Source organism: Ornithorhynchus anatinus, chromosome 11 (genome assembly GCF_004115215.2).
Source record: "Ornithorhynchus anatinus isolate Pmale09 chromosome 11, mOrnAna1.pri.v4, whole genome shotgun sequence".
Classification (NCBI taxonomy): domain Eukaryota; kingdom Metazoa; phylum Chordata; class Mammalia; order Monotremata; family Ornithorhynchidae; genus Ornithorhynchus; species Ornithorhynchus anatinus.
Genome location: NC_041738.1, coordinates 29,942,981 through 29,961,373, shown reverse-complemented (window position 1 = coordinate 29,961,373; position 18,393 = coordinate 29,942,981). Strand labels below are relative to the sequence as shown.

General features: G+C 41.4%; 1 protein-coding gene across 1 annotated transcript in view; it reads right to left on the bottom strand.

Annotated features, from left to right (window-relative positions):
* Positions 1-18,393, bottom strand: part of DPY19L3 (dpy-19 like C-mannosyltransferase 3) — a 74,105-nt gene that overhangs the window by 46,128 nt on the left and 9,584 nt on the right. The window contains 2 exon segments of the mRNA XM_007671485.3: positions 2,791-2,881; positions 16,865-17,004. Of these exon segments, the coding sequence (XP_007669675.2) occupies positions 2,791-2,881; positions 16,865-17,004 (231 nt within the window).

The window sequence follows — 18,393 nt, the reverse complement described above, 5'->3', positions numbered from 1 at the left end:
GATGACACCGAGATTGCGGGCCTGCGGGACGGGAAGGATGGTCGTGCCATCCACGGTGATGGAGAAGTCTGGGAGCGGACCGGGCTTGGGAGGGAAGATGAGGAGCTCAGTCTTGCTCATGTTGAGTTTTAGGTGGCGGGCAGACATCCAGGTGGAGACGTCCCGGAGGCAGGAGGAGATGCGAGCCTGAAGGGAGGGGGAGAGGACAGGGGCGGAGATGTAGATCTGCGTGTCATCTGCGTAGAGATGGTAGTCAAAGCCGTGAGAGCGAATGAGTTCACCGAGGGAGTGAGTGTAAATGGAGAACAGAAGAGGGCCAAGAACTGACCCTTGAGGAACTCCAACAGTTAAAGGATGGGAGGGGGAGGAGGCTCCAGCGTAGGAGACCGAGAATGATCGGCCAGAGAGGTAAGAGGAGAACCAGGAGAGGACAGAGTCCGTGAAGCCAAGGTGAGATAAGGTACGGAGGAGGAGGGGATGGTCGACAGTGTCAAAGGCAGCAGAGAGGTCAAGGAGGATCAGAATGGAGTAGGAGCCATTGGATTTGGCAAGAAGGAGGTCATGGGTGACCTAGCAGAAGACTCACTGCTAGTGTGGCTCACTGGAAAGAGCACAGGCTTTGGAGTCAGAGGTCATGGGTTCAAACCCCGGCTCTGCCACTTGCCAGCTGTGTGACTTTGGGCAAGTCACTTAACTTCTCGGTGCCTCAGTTCCCTCATCTGTAAAATGGGGATTAAGACTGTGAGCCCCACGTGGGACAACCTGATTCCCCTGTGTCTACCCCAGCGCTTAGAACAGTGCTCGGCACATAGTAAGCGCTTAACAAATACCAACATTATTATTATTATTATTATTATTATAGAAGCTGTTTTCCCTTCAACACAACTGCACTAGGTGGGACATACGAAGAGAACGAGCGACAGCAGGAGGAGAGAGGAGACTGAGTGAAACTAAGCCTCACATACTTGCATTGCGGCTGAATACTGGGAGTCAGTGGTCATAGATGGAGCAGTATGGAGAACTGTAATAGAGGAAGGAGCGGTTCTTTTTGAGCAGAAGATCATGAGACAAAGAGGCAAAACTGAAAATAACACAAGGCACTGCAAGTGAGGATCACGACCGCACAAAAGTCAGTCTTGGCATGTGCACAAAGTGGTTGGGACTCTGGGTCCCGCTCTGCCCTTATCAGACTGAAATGTACCCAGAGAAGGGCACCTCTGTCACTAGTGTTTTCTGTGAATTCAAAGAGAAGTTATGGAGGTGTGTGTGTATATACACATAACAAACGCCTTGCAGTCGGTTTTAAGCTACTCAATCACCTCTCCCCCTCCAACTTCCTACTGTAACCCAGCCCACACACTCTGCTCCTCTAACGCCAACCTATTCAATGTAGCCCTCTCTTGCCATCTCCCCACTGACCCACCCCTTGCCACATCTCCCTCTTCCTGGAAATCCTTTCCACTCTGAATCTGATAGACCACTACTCTCCTCCATCTTCAAAGTCCTATTAAAATTATATCTCACCCAGTAGGTCTTCCCTGACTAACCACTCCTTTTCCCCCACTATGTGCCATCGCCTCATCGCCTCTGCACTAGGGTGTATATTCCTTAATACATTTTAATTTGTATTCCTTAAGTACTTTGACACACAACTCACTTATGCACATATCCGTATACTCTGCCATTTCCCCTCTCTATAACTTATTTTAATGTCTGCCTCCTCACCTAGATTGTAAGCTTCTGGTAGGCAGGGTTATGCTCACCAACCCTATTGTATTGTACTCTCCCAAGTGCTTAGTACAGTGTTTTGCATGCAGTGATCCCTAAATACCGCTGTTTGATATAATAATAATGATGGTATTTGTTAAGTGATTACTATGTGCCAAGCACTGTTCTAAGTGAGGGGGTAGATACAAGTAATCTGGTTGTCCCGTATGGGGCTCACAATCTTAATCTCCATTTTACATTTGAAGGAACTGAGGCACAGAGACATTAAGTAACTTGCCCAAAGTCACACAGCAGACAAGTGGGATTAGAACCCACGTCTTCTGACTCCAAAGCCCACGCTCTTGCCACTAAGCCATGCTGCTTCTCAGGGCATGGGACTGGTCCTGGTTTGGGAGACAAAAGTAGCACAGCCTTGAATTTGATCCAGAGGGAAGGCTACTTCTTACTTAGATTCTAACAATAGGACAAGTGCATGAACCAAAGAGAACCAAAGAGTAACTAGCCCATTAACTTCCTCATCTGACATTTCTAGTATTTTGGGGGGATATGGGTATAAGAAAATGAAGTAGCGAAATTCTTTTTTACTTCCAAAATGCTTTTTCTTGAATGCTGCATTGAACAGCAATCCTTTCATCAGAGCCAAATGCAAACAATCCATCAGTCAATAACATTTACTGAGTGCCTGTGTACAAAACATTACATGCTTGAGAGAGTACAATTTAAGTAGCATACATGATTCCTGCCCTCAAGAAGCTTACAGATCTAACAGTAGAGGGAGAGAAAGAGAGCCTGAAAGTAAACTACAGATAGGAGGAAGGAACAGAGTATATGAGATATATGTATGTGTGTGTGTTTATGTATATATAAGTACATATGTAAAATCAAGCACCATGCTTTAAAAAATCCAAGAGAAAAGCCTATTTTTGCATTGAGTCAATCTTAAAATTTCTATTTAAATAGCACCATACTTTCATTACATTACTGAAAGCAGAGTGCAAACATATATGTGACCTTTTATTTTAACAGGTCAAAATATGACCTTGCTTGTCAAGTTATAATTACCTTGTTTAATAGTTGGAGCCTGCAACATTTGCTTGTAGTAGGAGTAATACAGTCCACATTCTGTTCTGAATGAGATTTCTCTCTCCACTTCCTGCAATAAGTTATAAAATATATTTATGAAAATGATCAAAATATCTCGGAATAGCAAGGATGCAAGAAACCTGACCCATTGACAAGACCCAAATAAAAGCCTCTGTGAAACTATTCTTATGAGATCCTGTGAACTAGTTTCAGTTAAACTGAGTTTTTGAGGGTAGAGAAAGGATCTATGGGATAAAGCAGGCAGAGAAATAGGCTAAAACAATTTAAAATGAGTATTTTAGGACTCATCAACCTAACTGTAAGAAATCAGGAAAAATGTTTGCAATCAACAACATTTAATGATGTATTAACAACATAAATGATTGAAGGATTTGGTTCCAAATAATACATGGTGCCATTACTAAGAGTGAGGTTTCATGATGAATTTTACTCTGACAGGCATCAACTTAGTATAGACATTAACGGGGGAAGTGATCGAAGGATTATTCAGACTAAATTTAAAATGAGATACTTTATCCCAGAAGAGTCAAAAAATTAAAAATAACCTCTATTAGTCATGTTTGGTTACATAACACTGCAATGCTCAGAATTTAACAGATTAGAACATAATATAGGATTTTTTGCGGGGGGCAGGGGAAGGTGGCTGGGGGCTGGGGGAAGAGCACTCCGAAAAGGTCCAGCTCTAACCCGTAGGGATCATAAAGGAATAATGGAAAGGGAAATTATTATTCCTATCAGTCTGCAATCTTCCTAGATATCTACCAACAAGGCCAAAATAATATGCTTCACATATATCCTTCACACACAAAAATAAGGAACATACAGCCACCCCTGGAAATTAAATTTCCTCGGTGATGGATGGCAGCAATGCTATAACAACATTATCTATCATATTAAAAATGATATCTATCAATCAAATCAATCAGGTGTATTCATTGAGTGCTTGCTTTGAGCTTAGTACTGTATTAGGCACCGGGGAGAAGGTAAGATCATCATGTTGGTTGGCCCGATGCATACAGTGCTGAAATTTAATAATTACTGAGAACGATATTACCCTCCCATTGACATAGGGGAAATCAAAGCACTTTCTAAGGTTAACAGAGAGATGCCACTGCAAATTTAGGAGGAGGAAAAAGAATGCAACACCGCAACTACAAAGATAACGAGGGCGATTTGCTGTGGCATCCTCCTGCTGGTATATAAATGAGGGCCATTTGGGGGAAAGGGCTCCCATCATTACAACTCTTGCCACTCAAGCCTGACACTCCCTTCTCCACATATTAAGGGAACTGAGTAGTGGACATATGGGTGGCTCTCGAAGCAGTGTGGTCTAGTGGATAGAGGACAGGCCTGGAAGTCAGAAGGACCTGGGATCTAATTCCGGGCTCCCCCAGGTGTCTGCTGTGTGACCTTGGGTGAGTCACTTTACTTCTCCGTGCCTCAGTTACCTCTTCTGTAAAATGGGGATTGATTTTGAGCCTCATGTGGGCCAAGGACTTGGTCCGACCAAATTAACTTATATCTACCCAAGTGTTAAGTAAAGGGCCTTAACAGACACCATTAAAAAAATAGGTGAAAATTTACATGTGATTGCCTTTATTTACATTAATGTCTATTTCCCCTCCTATACTGTAAGCTTGTTATGGGCAGGGAATGTCTACTAATTTTGTTGTATTGTACAGGCACTTAGTAGAGTACTCTGTGATTGATTGATACTCTGCTCAGTGGTGAACAGGGTATACAACAAGGCAAAGTGCTCTGTCCAATCAAAAACTCACAGTCTGAAGTTAAGTACAATACTCCCCACCACTGATGCCTTCTTCAACTACAAAGAACTACTCTATATGTTTGTCTAACATGCATACACACCCAACAGCTGAAATAAGCAAACATGCAGAACAAAAATCACAGCAGGAAAAACTGCTGAAAACATAACATTAAAAATGTTTTGTCAGTGTTTGCTTTTTAGTTCTTTTGTACACTTCAGGTATACTTGCGTCAAAAGGAAATGGGGTTTCAGCAGGGCATGAAGGCAAAAAGGTGTCTTTACTCTCATCAAATCTCAAAGTAAAATAATCACAAACTGTCCAAGTACAGAAACAAAGGGCATTGTAATGATCTTTTACCTAGAAGTTTCTTACTCCTTGGAAAATCAGGTAAGCATAAACAATTCCTAAAGCTAAAGAATGATCACTTTGTTTTTCAAATAAGTAATCTAACTAAAAGATTTTTGTAAACTATTTTAAACAAGAGAAAGAAACTAAGTTCAACTTTCCCTCTACAGCTGAGAGCTAAATAAGTGTCTTTTGTGCAGGAGAAGGCAATCCAAGCATGATACAAAATCCCAGATTCCTACAACTAATCCCATTACCACATCTCCTTTTATATAAAGGATGCTGTTGAAACAACTCAATAGCCTGACTTTTTCAGCTTTTACGCTTGCCATTCAGGTTAATGCAGTATCTTTTAGAGTAGCAGTCAGAGACTTTGCTCTTCTTAGCTCAGTGATATTGCTCTATTTATCTCTAATCTTCAAACAAAAATGCTCCTCTGCTTCTTTGACAGCACAATATAAAACCAAAGTAACATTATTACTTTCTTAACTTTTCCCATTCAAAATCTTATTTTAAATATATAGTAATAAAGTCCACTAGTCACTGAATTGTAAAAGCAATGAGTGGGAATTATCTGAACAATACTAACTTATCTGATAAAGAAATTGAAGAAACCAAAGCGTTTAATCACAAAAAGCAATTCATTTTCCTCTCTCCCACTGCTGTATTTCACACCTTAACTGCTCACTATAGTGAAATTCTGCAGACTAAAACACAGGACAGTATACCATCACCAACATTTAATGGGCACTTTGTGTATAAAGCAGAAGCAAAATTCATAATCCCTGATCATGATGAGTTTACAATTTAAGAGGAGATGGGAGACTACATATTGCCAAAGACATACTAGGTAAAAGAACACAAACTCCTCATCTTCCCATTCAAAGCCTATACTCTACTGGACTTTTCAGTCACTGTAGACAGCACCACCATCCTCCCTGTCTCACAAAGCTATAACCTTGGCATTGTTCTTGATTCCTCTCATTCAATCCACAAATTCAATCCATCAGTAAATCCTGTGGGTCCCACCTTCACAACATCGCTAAACTCTGCCCTTTTCTCTCCATCCAAACTGTTACCACATTAGTCTAATCACTCATCCTACCGCACCTGGATTACTGTATCAACCTCCTTGCTGATCTCCCAGCCTCCTACAGCTCCCCACTCCAGTCCATACTTCACTCTGCTGCCTGGAACATTTTTCTACAAAAAAATTCAGTCTGTGTTTCTCCACTCCTCAAAAAACTTCAGTGATTGCCCATACACCTCTGCCTTAAAAACAAACAGAAAAACTTCTCACCACTGGCTTCAAAGCACTCAATCACCTTGCCCTCTCCTACCTCACCTCACTACTCTCCTATTACAACCCAGCCCGCACACTTCACTTCTCTGGTGCTAACCTTCTCATTGTGCCTCCATATTATCTCACCACCGACCCTTCGCCCATGTCTAGCCTGTCCGCAAATCTGACAATTAGTCTCCCCACCTTCAAATCCTTATTTGAGGCCCATCTCCTCCAAGAGGCCTTCCCTAAGCCCCTCTTTCCTCTTCTCCCACTCTTCTGCATCGCCTAGACTTTCTCCCTTTGTATTGCCCCCCTCCAAGCCCCACAGCACTTATGTACATATCTGTCATTTATATATATTAAAATCTGTCTCCCCGCACCCCCCAAGACTATAAGCTCGTTATGGGCAGGGAATGTGTCTGTTTATTGTTGTATTGTACTCTCCCAAGTGCTTAGTACAGTGCTGCGCACACAGTAAGTGCTTAATAAATATGACCGAATGAATGAACAAACAGAAGCAGCTTAGGGAAAAACCAGTTGGGCTGTTTCCTGATTCCTCTGACCCTTTCCTCTCCTCTTTATCTTCTAATCCTTTTTGCTTCTAGCTCACGTTTAACCCGCTGGTTCCAGGGAGACTTTGCTCCCTATCTTCTAACTGTTACAGCAGAACATACTCAGCTCTGCCCAGGGAATCAATCAATCATGCTTAGTATGTGCAGAGCACTGTACTAAGCACTTGGGAGAGTACAAAACAACAGAATTAGCAAAAGCATTCCCTGCCCATAACGAGCTTACAGTCTAGAGGGGGAGACAGACATTAATATGAACAAATAATTTATAACATATGACTTAAAGATATGTACCTAAGTGCCGTGGGGCTGGGGATAATATTATGTGTCCAAAGGTCACAGACTGAGGTGCATAGATGACACAGTAGGGAGATCAAGTGGGGGAAAAGAAGGCTTAATCAGGGAAGGCCTCTTAGTGATGCTACCTCAGTAATGTTCTGAAGTTGGAGAGAGTGGTTGGGAGAGCTGAAACAGAAAGGACCAGGCACTCTGTACTGGGAAAATTACACTGGAAACATTTAAAATTAGTGTACCCCGAAATTATTTCATTTGGTTGAAATACTGTGAATTCTCTTTTTAAAATAAATTTAGAAATGCATTTCTAAGTTGAATATAAAATTATTTTGGCATTTTCTATCACTCTAGGTAATCCATACCACCCCCTCTATCAACCGTTAACATGAAACTGAGCATGTACTGTACATTTAGTACTTAAAATGGAAAGGAAAGTCAAGTTGACCAGCAAAGATCTTTGTGCAAGAACCTTAAATTTTTCTAGATTCTATGCATAACATAAAAACCTGGAAAATACAGTGCTTCCAATAAAAAGAGAAAATGGGACACACCCTTCATGAATGCATAAAAAGCAGAGGAGGGACCTAATTAGCAAAAATGCATTCAAACCTGATTAATTTGTTATCCTGCACCAGCTGTAGCCAACCAAATGCTACACTTTATTAGACAGACACTTGCAAGTTTTACATCTGCTTCATGCTATGCGAACATCTGCTTTACTCATTCAAACACTTTTCCAGTTTTAGCGCAATTTATACTTTGCCCGATGTACCATGCCAACAAAATGTACACCAAAAGAGGTTAACGCCTACCAAATGTACACAAAACAACTCTCAGCCATTCTAAACTGCATGGGCTTTCCAGTGAAAGCAGGAGTTAGGGGGATTAAAATATTTCTTTTCAGAGAGATGTGTACTAAGGGCTAAGAATAGGAAAAAACTGTGAGAACATATTTTCATAGGGCTAAAACAAGAAAACAGGTGGCTTGGGTAGAACTTTAACAGTGGTACTAAAGGTAAAAACATCAAAAGAAAATGCCTATTTGCAATTAACGACCTGCCCTCCCTGTGGACATTAGGCTTCTGACTGTAACATGAGGTTCCAAGCCCCTTCAGCCAAACGATACCAAATTCAGGGGGCAGCCTAATTTTCCCAAAGGGAGTTTTAAATGGTAAAATTCAGCCCCAAGTTCCCGTTTCAACACCTTGAATTTCCTATCACAGAACATAATGCAGGCTGTGCCAAAAAGCAGCTCCTTTTCTAAACTCTGAAAAGCTAATCCAGCTCAGAATTAGATTAGCAAATCACCTCAACCATACATGTGATAGTTCAACACAGACAGCTGTTTAGAAAGTTCCAGACTGGGAATTATGCCCTCAGCAAACATAGTTAATGCACATACATGGTTTCTTGGCTGGTTAAATTTGAGCCCATCTGTTAGGATGGCATGATTCCTGCTCTAAAGTTGATTAGACCCTTGACATGGGGCATAATTACTAAGCAGAGGTGGGATTTTTTTTTCCTTTCTCTTTTTCTTTTATAGGAAGCCTGTCCGATGCTGCAAGTGACTCCTCTTCAACAGGGAATTGCTGTTGTGTCCTATTAGTTTCAATCAAATTCAGATATTATGCTGGTTCAAATTAATGGAGTATCAATTAGCACATCATTTCTCAGGACACACCAGTATTCAGAATATGAAATAAACAGAGAAGCTGAGAGGTAAAAATTCAGGAAGGGAAAATGGGTTGTTTAATCGAGTCCATGGCATTGCCACATTACTGCTAACAAAAAAGTAAGTGTCATCTGCACTAGAATGACATTCCATGACCACAGATAGAAAGCAAAGCAAATACTTATCCTATCTCTGGAAAGAGGCTCCTCTCTCCTTTTTTGTAACGTAAAGTCCTATGTCAACAGGCAACCCTATATCCACCTCTTGGTTATGGGATGTTGGCAAGCCCCTTGAATTTTATATTACACTTCATTCCAAAGGGCTCTCTCATTACTTAGCTCATTTTGGCCCTGGCAACATCCCTTTGAGATAAGCAATATGTGCATACAAGGTGGAAGAGACTTATTTCGGTCACATTCCTACAAAGGATCAATCAACTCACACTGTCGACAGAGATATCTTTGAACACAAAAGGATCGCCTTGCACATTCAGGAAAACGCCAAGGATCTCTTTTAGGAGTCTTGTGTCAATATAAATCTTACCTAATAAATCACCCTTTTTAGAGACTTTACTTGGTGTTGCTTGTCTCCACGGTTCCTTGTTGACACTGAATATTTTTTTTGTCAGTATCAATTCAATTAATTTTCTATCAAAACAGAAATTTAGCTCCAAGCTGGACATGGAGGTTTTATACTAATGCCTCCATTTCAAAGAGATTTAAAGAGACTGTGGATCTTTACCTATTTCAAGCTGGCGCTAACAAAGAATTCACATTTGAAAATACCGCTGCTAAATTAATGCACTTTACATTTGATTTTTATGGAGCTAAATACAAGGATTAAAACCTTAAAGTAGACCAGCATTAAAAAAGAACTAAACTATAAAGACCTCTGCATTCATCAATGGTATTTATGGAGCATTTATTGTGTGCTGAGGACTGTACTAAATGCTTGGGAAAGTAAAATACGACCGAGTTGGTAGACACGCTCCCTGCCCACAACCAGTTCACGGTCAAAACGTTATGAGAAACAGCATGGCCTAGTGGATGGTGGATGGAGCATGGGCCTGGAGGTCAGGCGATGGGTGCTAATCCTGACTCTGCCACTTCCCTGTTAGGAGACTTTGGGCTAGTCACTTAACTTCTCCTTACCTCTATTTCCTCATCTGCAAAATGGGGATTAAATACCTGTTCTCCCTCCCAGTTAGACTGTAAACCCCACATGACAGGGATTGTGTCTAATCTGAATATCTTGAATCTACCTCCGCATTTAGTAGAAGCACATAGAAAGTACTTAACCACCACCACAGTTATTACCCACAGCTATGTCACAGAAACAATAAATGGAAGATTTTCCTAGCATTTTTAGAACGCCATCTCTTTCCCTCACTTAATCAACAGCATTTATCTGTGCCTGGTATGTGCATATTACTGTTCTAGGTGTTTGGGAGAGTACAATAGAGTTAGTCATTCATTCAATAGTATTTATTGAGCGCTTACTATGTGCAGAGCACTGTACTAAGCGCTTGGAATGAACAAGTCGGCAACAGATAGAAACAGTCCCTGCCGTTTGACGGGCTTACAGTCTAACATGATCCATACCCTCAAAGAGCTTAGAATCTAGCAGAACTCAGAAGTCATTGAAATAGGTTATAGGTAGGAGGAAGAAGGAAAAGAGGATATGTATGATGAATAAATGATGAAAGATAAAGGAATGTAAGCTATTATGTATACTGGTGGCTCAGGCAGACGTAAGTATACAAGTGTAAAGCTGGTTCAGAAGTTCTGAATTGGTAGCTGGGGAAAAATAAAACCTGTTGGGGGAAGAGAAATGAATAAGAGAAGGTTCCCTGTTAATGAAATTTCACAAAGCTTTGGAAGATGGGGTCAGCTTTGGTTTGGCGAATTTAAAAGGGGGAGAGAGTTTCCGGCTAGGGAAGGAGGTGATGAAAGAGGATACAAGTCAGAGAGACAAGAATGAGGCTCAATGAGCACTTTAGCTTGGGAGGAATGAAGAGGGTGAGCTGGGATGCAGTGGGAGAGTAAAGTGGATTAGTAGGTGAGAGTTGAATGAGTGCCTTAAAGTTGATTGAGTGTCACTGGTCAGGAGTTTTAGCTTGCTGAATTGGATTGGGTAACCACGGAAGGTTTCTGGGGAGAAGAGAGACTACTGTAGGGGGATATTTTAGAAAAATGATCCAGGCTGCCAAGTATGGACTGGAGGAAAGAGGATTGGTAAGGTGGTTGATGCAATACTTAAACTAGGACTAATTAAACCAGTTTATGACCCAGCATGCTGACCACATTTGGATGAAAAGGCAGGGCTCAATAAATACCACTGATTGAAGAGGATTCTGAAGAGGTTGTGGAGGAAAAACTGATAGGATTTAGCAACAGACTGAAACACATGGAGAAGTTGAGGATAACACCAAGGTGGTGGGATTCAGAGATGGGGAGGACAGTGGTGTTTTCAACTCTTCGGAGATGTTGAATGAAGTGGATTTAGGAGAGAAGATATATTCAGTTTTAGACATATTAAGCTTAAAGTGTTGGCAGGGATCCCCTAGATGTCCTAGAGACCAGAGGAAATGTGAGACAGCAGAAAAGATGAAAGGTCGGGGCTAGCGAGGTAGATTTGGGTGCCACTCTCAAAAATGTGGTAGCTGAAGCCAGGAGGGCAGATAAACTCTTTAAGGAAAAGAACATAGAAGGGCATTTAGAACAGAACCTTGAGGGACACCCACATAGGAAGAGTGGGCAGCTGGAAAGGTAGGAAAAGACCTAGGGTAGAACTGTGTCGGTATAATAGTAATTATGGTATTTGTTAAGCACTTACTATGTGCCAGACACTGTACTAAGCAGTATATCTGAGGCTAGACAGCATTTCCAGGAGAAGGGAGTAGTCCACAATGGGAGGTTGCGAGGGAGTAGGAAAGAGCAGAGTGCATTAGATTCACCAAGGAGGAGGTCATTGGAAACCTTGAAGGGTGTGGTCTCAGTGGAGTAAAGGGAACAGAACAAGATTGTTTTTCACCTTGTAGATTCACCTTCTAGGTTGCTCTGTTCCAAGCTCACACATTTCAGCTACGAGTGTCATTATAGGAGATATTTATAAACATTGCAAACAAATTAAAGCCAATTTACTGGCTGCCTGCTTTATGAACAAGTTTTTGTTTTTTTTTTCACCATCTGGATAATTATCACTCATCCACAGTGCACAGAATGAACAAAGAAATATTTGTCAGGAAGTATTCAGGCCATGCCTAGAAGAATAAAGATTTTACAATACTCAGGAAATGTATAAAGAAAACACAGAATTTGAAATTACTGTAGCCGTCAGAAATGAAGAAATACAAATGTAGGAGGAAGTTTTGTCTCAGGCAGTCATTTATGGCTAAGAAACCTTAGAAATAAACATCACTTTTGATAGCAGGCCTTGAGCAGTGATATATTTGTATAATTTTCTGAAAAGTATCATTTGATTTCTAGTTCTAGTAATTGATGTGCTTTCTTAATTGAATACCACAAATGCTATGGAGTATTTATATTAGCCACTGATCAGAGTTCTCTATTTTTTGAATGCTACATGGCAACTCTGATTATTTTCCTCCAAAATAATAAGTATTGAAACATATAAGATGAATACTCATATTTTCTTGGGACTTTTCATCAAAAATAATTACAGTAAAGATGATAATGTTCCACCTCTAATATGTACTCCGGAATTCACTAGTTAGTAATAAATACAGGTATTTTCAAAGGGCTCCCTGAAAATGCATTTAATTCATATCACATTAATAATAAATCAATTTACAGCATATGAATTCATCTCTTCTGAATATTTTTCAGTTAGGAAGCATTGTCTCATTTTTTTTGATATCAGGAGCTTTCTTTTAAATAACACTCGGAATAAACTTTACCTAGGCTTTGTATTCATTAAAATGTAAAGCATTTCACTTTGCACCAGGCAGATGTGTACTAGTACACATGTTAGAACATTAGATTCATTAGGCATAAAATAGTATTAGGAAGCACTAAAATTAGGAGAAAAACATTCACATTTAACGGAAGGATTTTATGACAGAAACTTCTGTCCTGTGAAGGCAACAAAATATAGATCAAATGCCTCCTCTTTTTCTCTAGTGCCATCTGGTGTCAACTCAAACACCAGGTAACAAGCACTATATCTGAGGTACTACTGAGACATTTAAGTTTTCTTGAAAAAATCATTTTATCCCCCACCCCCTTACAGAGTTTTGATAGTTCAGTGGGTAAACTACTCATTTATGTAAAACCCTATTTTGGAAAACAGAAGATTAACATTGCTAACTCATATTTTCTAGCAACGTGTGATCACAATTATGACTTGCTTTATTAATGTCAAGCATAAAGATGCACAGTGGGAGTATTAAAAATGTGTTATCTTCATCCGAGGTTCATTTTCTTAAATGGGAGCGAGCACTTAAGTGCATGGGAGCTCCCATGCAGCTCCCATTGCTCGCTCGCAATCTCGGTGTCATCCTTGACTCGTCTCTCCCGTTCACCCCACACATCCTATCCGTTACCAAGACCTGCCGGTTTCACCTATACAATATCGCCAAGATCCGCCCTTTCCTCTCCACCCAAACGGCTACCTTACTGCTACGGGCTCTCATTATATCCCGGCTAGACTACTGTGTCAGCCTTCTCTCTGATCTCCCTTCCTCCTCTCTCGCCCTGCTCCAGTCTATTCTTCACTCCGCTGCCCGGCTCATCTTCCTGCAGAAACGATCTGGGCATGTCACTCCCCTTCTTAAACAACTCCAGTGGTTGCCTATCAACCTCCGCTCCAAACAAAAACTCCTCACTCTAGGCTTCGAGGTTCTACATCACCTTGCCCCTTCCTACCTCTCCTCCCTTCTCTCTTTCTACCACCCACCCCGCACGCTCCGCTCCTCCGCCGCCCACCTCCTCACCGTCCCTCGGTCTCGCCTATCCCGCCGTCGACCCCTGGGCCACGTCCTCCCGCGGTCCCGGAACGCCCTCCCTCCTCACCTCCACCAAACTGATTCTCTTCCCCTCTTCAAAACCCTACTTAAAACTCACCTCCTCCAAGAGGCCTTCCCAGACTGAGCTCCTCTTCTCCCTCTACTCCCTCTGCCACCCCCGCTTTACCTCTCCGCAGCTAAACCCTCTTTTTCCCCTTTTCCCTCTGCTCCTCCACCTCTCCCTTCCCTTCCCCACAGCACTGTACTCGTCCGCTCAACTGTATATATTTCCATTGCCCTATTTATTTTGTTAATGAATTGTACATCGCCTTGATTCTATTTAGTTGCCACTGTTTTTACGAGATGTTCTTCCCCTTGACTCTATTTATTGCCATTGTTCTTGTCTGTCCATCTCCCCCGATTAGACCGTAAGCCTGTCAAACGGCAGGGACTGTCTCTATCTGTTGCCAACTTGTTCATCCCAAGTGCTTAGTACAGTGCTCTGCACATAGTAAGCGCTCAATAAATACTATTGAATGAAATACTATTGAATTGAATTAATTTAAACCTACAATATCTCTGTGAGATAGGACGGGGCGTAAATGATGAACCCCATTTTACAGGTGAACAAATAACAAAACGTTACATGACTTGCCCAAGGTCACACAGTTGGTGGAAGAACCAGAACCAGAAGTAAGACTCTCCAACTCCTTGCCCATTGCTTATTTCACTAGAATGTGTTGCTTCCAATAGGACCGATTGTTTTAGATGCCTACACTTCATCGGGAAGCCTCAAGAGATACGGATTTCCTTTTCTGCCTCTGAGGTATACCCCAGGTCTTCACGTATGATCTCTAGGGATGCCAAAAAAATTATCTGGGGTGCTAGAAAGCAAACAAAAACAATTCCCTGAGCAGAAGGCCTTTCCCTCACCTGTGAAATGACGTCTGTTGCTTTCAAGAGCGAATGTCAGAATCTGGTGTTGGGCTAGATGTCAGTGGAGAAGCCGCAGTAAGGTTCTGTAACTGGGTCGAGGCCCTTGAGGCTACAGTCATTACAAGGGACTTGATATCCTTTATCTTATACCGATGGCAAACACTTCTCTCCCGTTTAAACCTAAGAGCAATATTTCCAGAAGGGTAGCATAAAAGAAGTGTTTACTACTGGCAGATTTTGGGGGTCTATAGTGACGCCATCTCCCTGTCAGGAATGATGGATGAACCACAGTCCTGAGATTTCATTCATTCATTCATTCAATAGTATTTATTGAGTGCTTACTATGTGCAGAGCACTGTACTAAGTGCTTGGAATGTACAAATCGGTAACAGATAGAGACAGTCCCTGCCCTTTGACGGGCTTACAGTCTAATCGGGGGAGATGGACAGACAAGAACAATTGCTTGCTATTATTATTATTAATAATAATAATAGCAATAGCAACAATTTCAGAACTGAGAACCTGTGCGAAGAAACAGACTGCAGCACTAGTCGTTTGTACAGTGCCATTTGCTCTCTCTCACCCCTATAAGTCATGAGTCCACTGGGGTACAGAGTTCAACCAGCGATCAATAATAATACTGATAATAATGATATTATTATTATAGTGGCATTTGTTAAGAATTTACTCTGTGCCAAACACTCTACTAAGCACTGCGGTAGACATTAGATAATCACAGTGAAAACAGTTCCTGTCCCAAACAGGGCCTACAATCTTAGGGAGAGGGAAAACAGGCATCTAACCCCCATTTTATCGACGAGAAAACTGAGATGCAGAAGTTAAGTGACTTGTTCAAGGACCCACGACTGGCAATTGATGGAGCCCTATTAGAACCGCGGACTTCCAGGCTCAAGTTTTTTTCCAATAGGCATTGTTGCTTCTCAGGGAAATGTAGGGAAGCATGGGCACGGCACACGGCAAAATGCATGTGTAGTCTCTGCCCACAGTCAATAGCTTCAGGCAGGTTTGATGGAAGTAGAGGGAGGGGGGCCTAGACTATGATTGGCTTAAGGGAAAAAAATAAGACCTGCTGAGATTTCCATGACAATGGGATGCATTAGAATCATACTCTGTCACCAAAAGAGAGGGGGTATTACAGTCAGCTAAGAAACCTTCACAGAGCTGTTTACATACTGAAATTGTGACACTGGATATCTGGTATAAAATAATAAGCTCCTCTTTCATGCGAGTTCCTTTCAAAATCAATTTCTGTACAGAATCTTCTGATTTTGTTTGGACTCTCTCTACAGGGCTATTTTATTTAGACACAAAAGTTGTTCAATGGTGCAGAATAGAAGCCGTTAAGCTCTATTTACCAAGATCCTGGATTGAAGGATTGAGTTCAGTGTCCTTTTTAGTCAGGTGCTTTCTACTACTGGTAATTGGAAGAGGAGGAGAGTTATTACTGTGCCATAACAACTACTTACACAAGGAATCAGAGTCTGAATGGCAGCCAAACACCTTAAGCACCTTAATTGTCTGATATGTTATAATAAAGAAAACTGACCAGAATAGATTGTTTATGAGGAACATTACAGAGGGGCAGTACCCTTCCCTTTTCAAGTGCTCCTTAAAAATTTGAGATCAATCGCTAAAGCTCTGCTCCTTACCCAGGTGCTGTCTGCATGCTTATCATTGCCTCTGTTCTATCTACTGACATGTACCAAATCTAAATTTCACCCACAGCTTTTGGTCCAAATTGACGAGGAGAAGGTTGAGCATTTGGGTAGGCAGGTGTTGCAGATGATTTCAAAGCCAGACCCCGAGACTTGGATGCTTATGAACATTCAAGCCAGTGAGTTTGTGCAAGCCACAGAGGTCACAGCATATTCATCGGGAATCCCACAAAGAACAATCATTAGGAACATCAGGGCTTCTCTGGCACCCAAGGGATGGATAAGAAACTCAGATATCCCTCTAGAGAAGTCCTGTACTTCCCTGCTCTTGGTTCTTCGAGAATTTAACAGGTTATGCTTCCTCGACAGCCTACTTTCCACTCTTTTAGCACTGGGTCAGTAATCTTTCCATCGGGTTCCTGCTAAAATGGATTCAACAAAAGGTAGGTTCCTCTAGACCCGGGATAATACCATAAATGTGTTTTATATCTGAAAGTAACCACACAAAAGAATGCTTTACCTTAATGTTTGAAAACCATAAATCATTTTCATGTAGAGTTGCTAGGTAGACAGAAGTAAGAAGTCCAAGGAAAAGTGCAACTGTTCCACCAAATGAAAATGAGAGAATCTTCCATAATCTTCTGCCTGTACAAAGTTGTACTAAAAGGAAAATTGAAGAGAAACCAGAATTTAATCACACTAATTCAGGGCACTGTGTTGCATTTGAATAATGAAAAAAATCTGTTTTAATTTAATTTGCTTAAAATTTGAGGCTTTAAAAACACAAGCTACCCTACATCAAACAGTCATATTTATTTAGTTCTTTCTGCGTGCAGGGAACTCTACTAGGCGCTTGGGAGAGTACAATATAAAGAGTTGGCAAGCACATTCCTCACTCACAATGATCTTATAGTCTAGAAGGAAACTATATAGCTGTGGGTAATTAATCTATCTTTACATAGCAAGGGGGCCAGTTATCAGGAGGTTCTCAATACGCATATGTGTTTCTGGTCAATTGACATCCAGAGCCAGAAGAGCCAGAGAGATTCAACCAGCATGAGCTTCTAAAAACAACTGGCAGGGTGGTCAAGGGGAGAACTGGCTGAGGAGAGATAAGTCATTTTCCAATGCCCCAGATGAGAAAGAGTTCAGAGAAGGGGAGCTGGATCTCTTCCCAGTTTTTCTGCACTCACTGCCCAAGCTCCCTTAAGAAGGGTCTCTCCAGCTTCCCCTCCTGGCATAGCTGAAGTTGCCTCCCACGCTGCCTTTTCTTTTTCCCACAACCATCACAGTTTTTCATTCCTTCTCTTGTTATGACCACCTGGCAAGGGGGTATTAGAAGAACAATTTGCTAATTTTGGCTTGGACAAAGCAAACAAAAGAACAAAAAAAACACACCACCAAACCAGCAGACAGTTTGGTGTGCCTGGTAATCCAATATGCACAGCGTTTGTGTTTTTGGTTCAGTCCACAGCCTACACTGGTTCCTGAGGATTCTAGCGCTTTTGATGCCATGCCCTCTAGACTGTAAACTCACTGTGGACAAGGAACATGTCTGCTAATTGTGTTGAATTGCACCCTCCCAAGAACTTAGTACAGTGCTCTGCAGTGTAAGCACTCGTTAAGTACCACTGATTGAAATGAGCCCAAATGGAACCTTTGCAACACTGCCCAGATTGTTCTCTGGTTAAGGTTCTCGATAACATGACCTAAATAAATCTAAATTCCAGAAAATTCTGAAATATTTTCATTGCATTAATGGACAATATTCTGTGTAAATTTCAGTCCTCAGTTCAGCTCGCTTAAACTACTTTCTATTTAAATCGTTAAGAGATTGCAGGTTTATCATTTTGTTTCTTTAAATATTTTAGGTGGCTCAGTTTCAGGGTATTTCTACCCCTTGGAATGAACTTTGTTCAGAGAAACCTTTAATAATGATGTCACCTTCCTGATGTTTATCCCCTCCTGGTACTGGGATTGAAGGATTAGAGTTGGGAAGCAACCAAGAGAGACAGATTACACACACATACAAAAAGCAATCTGTTTAGG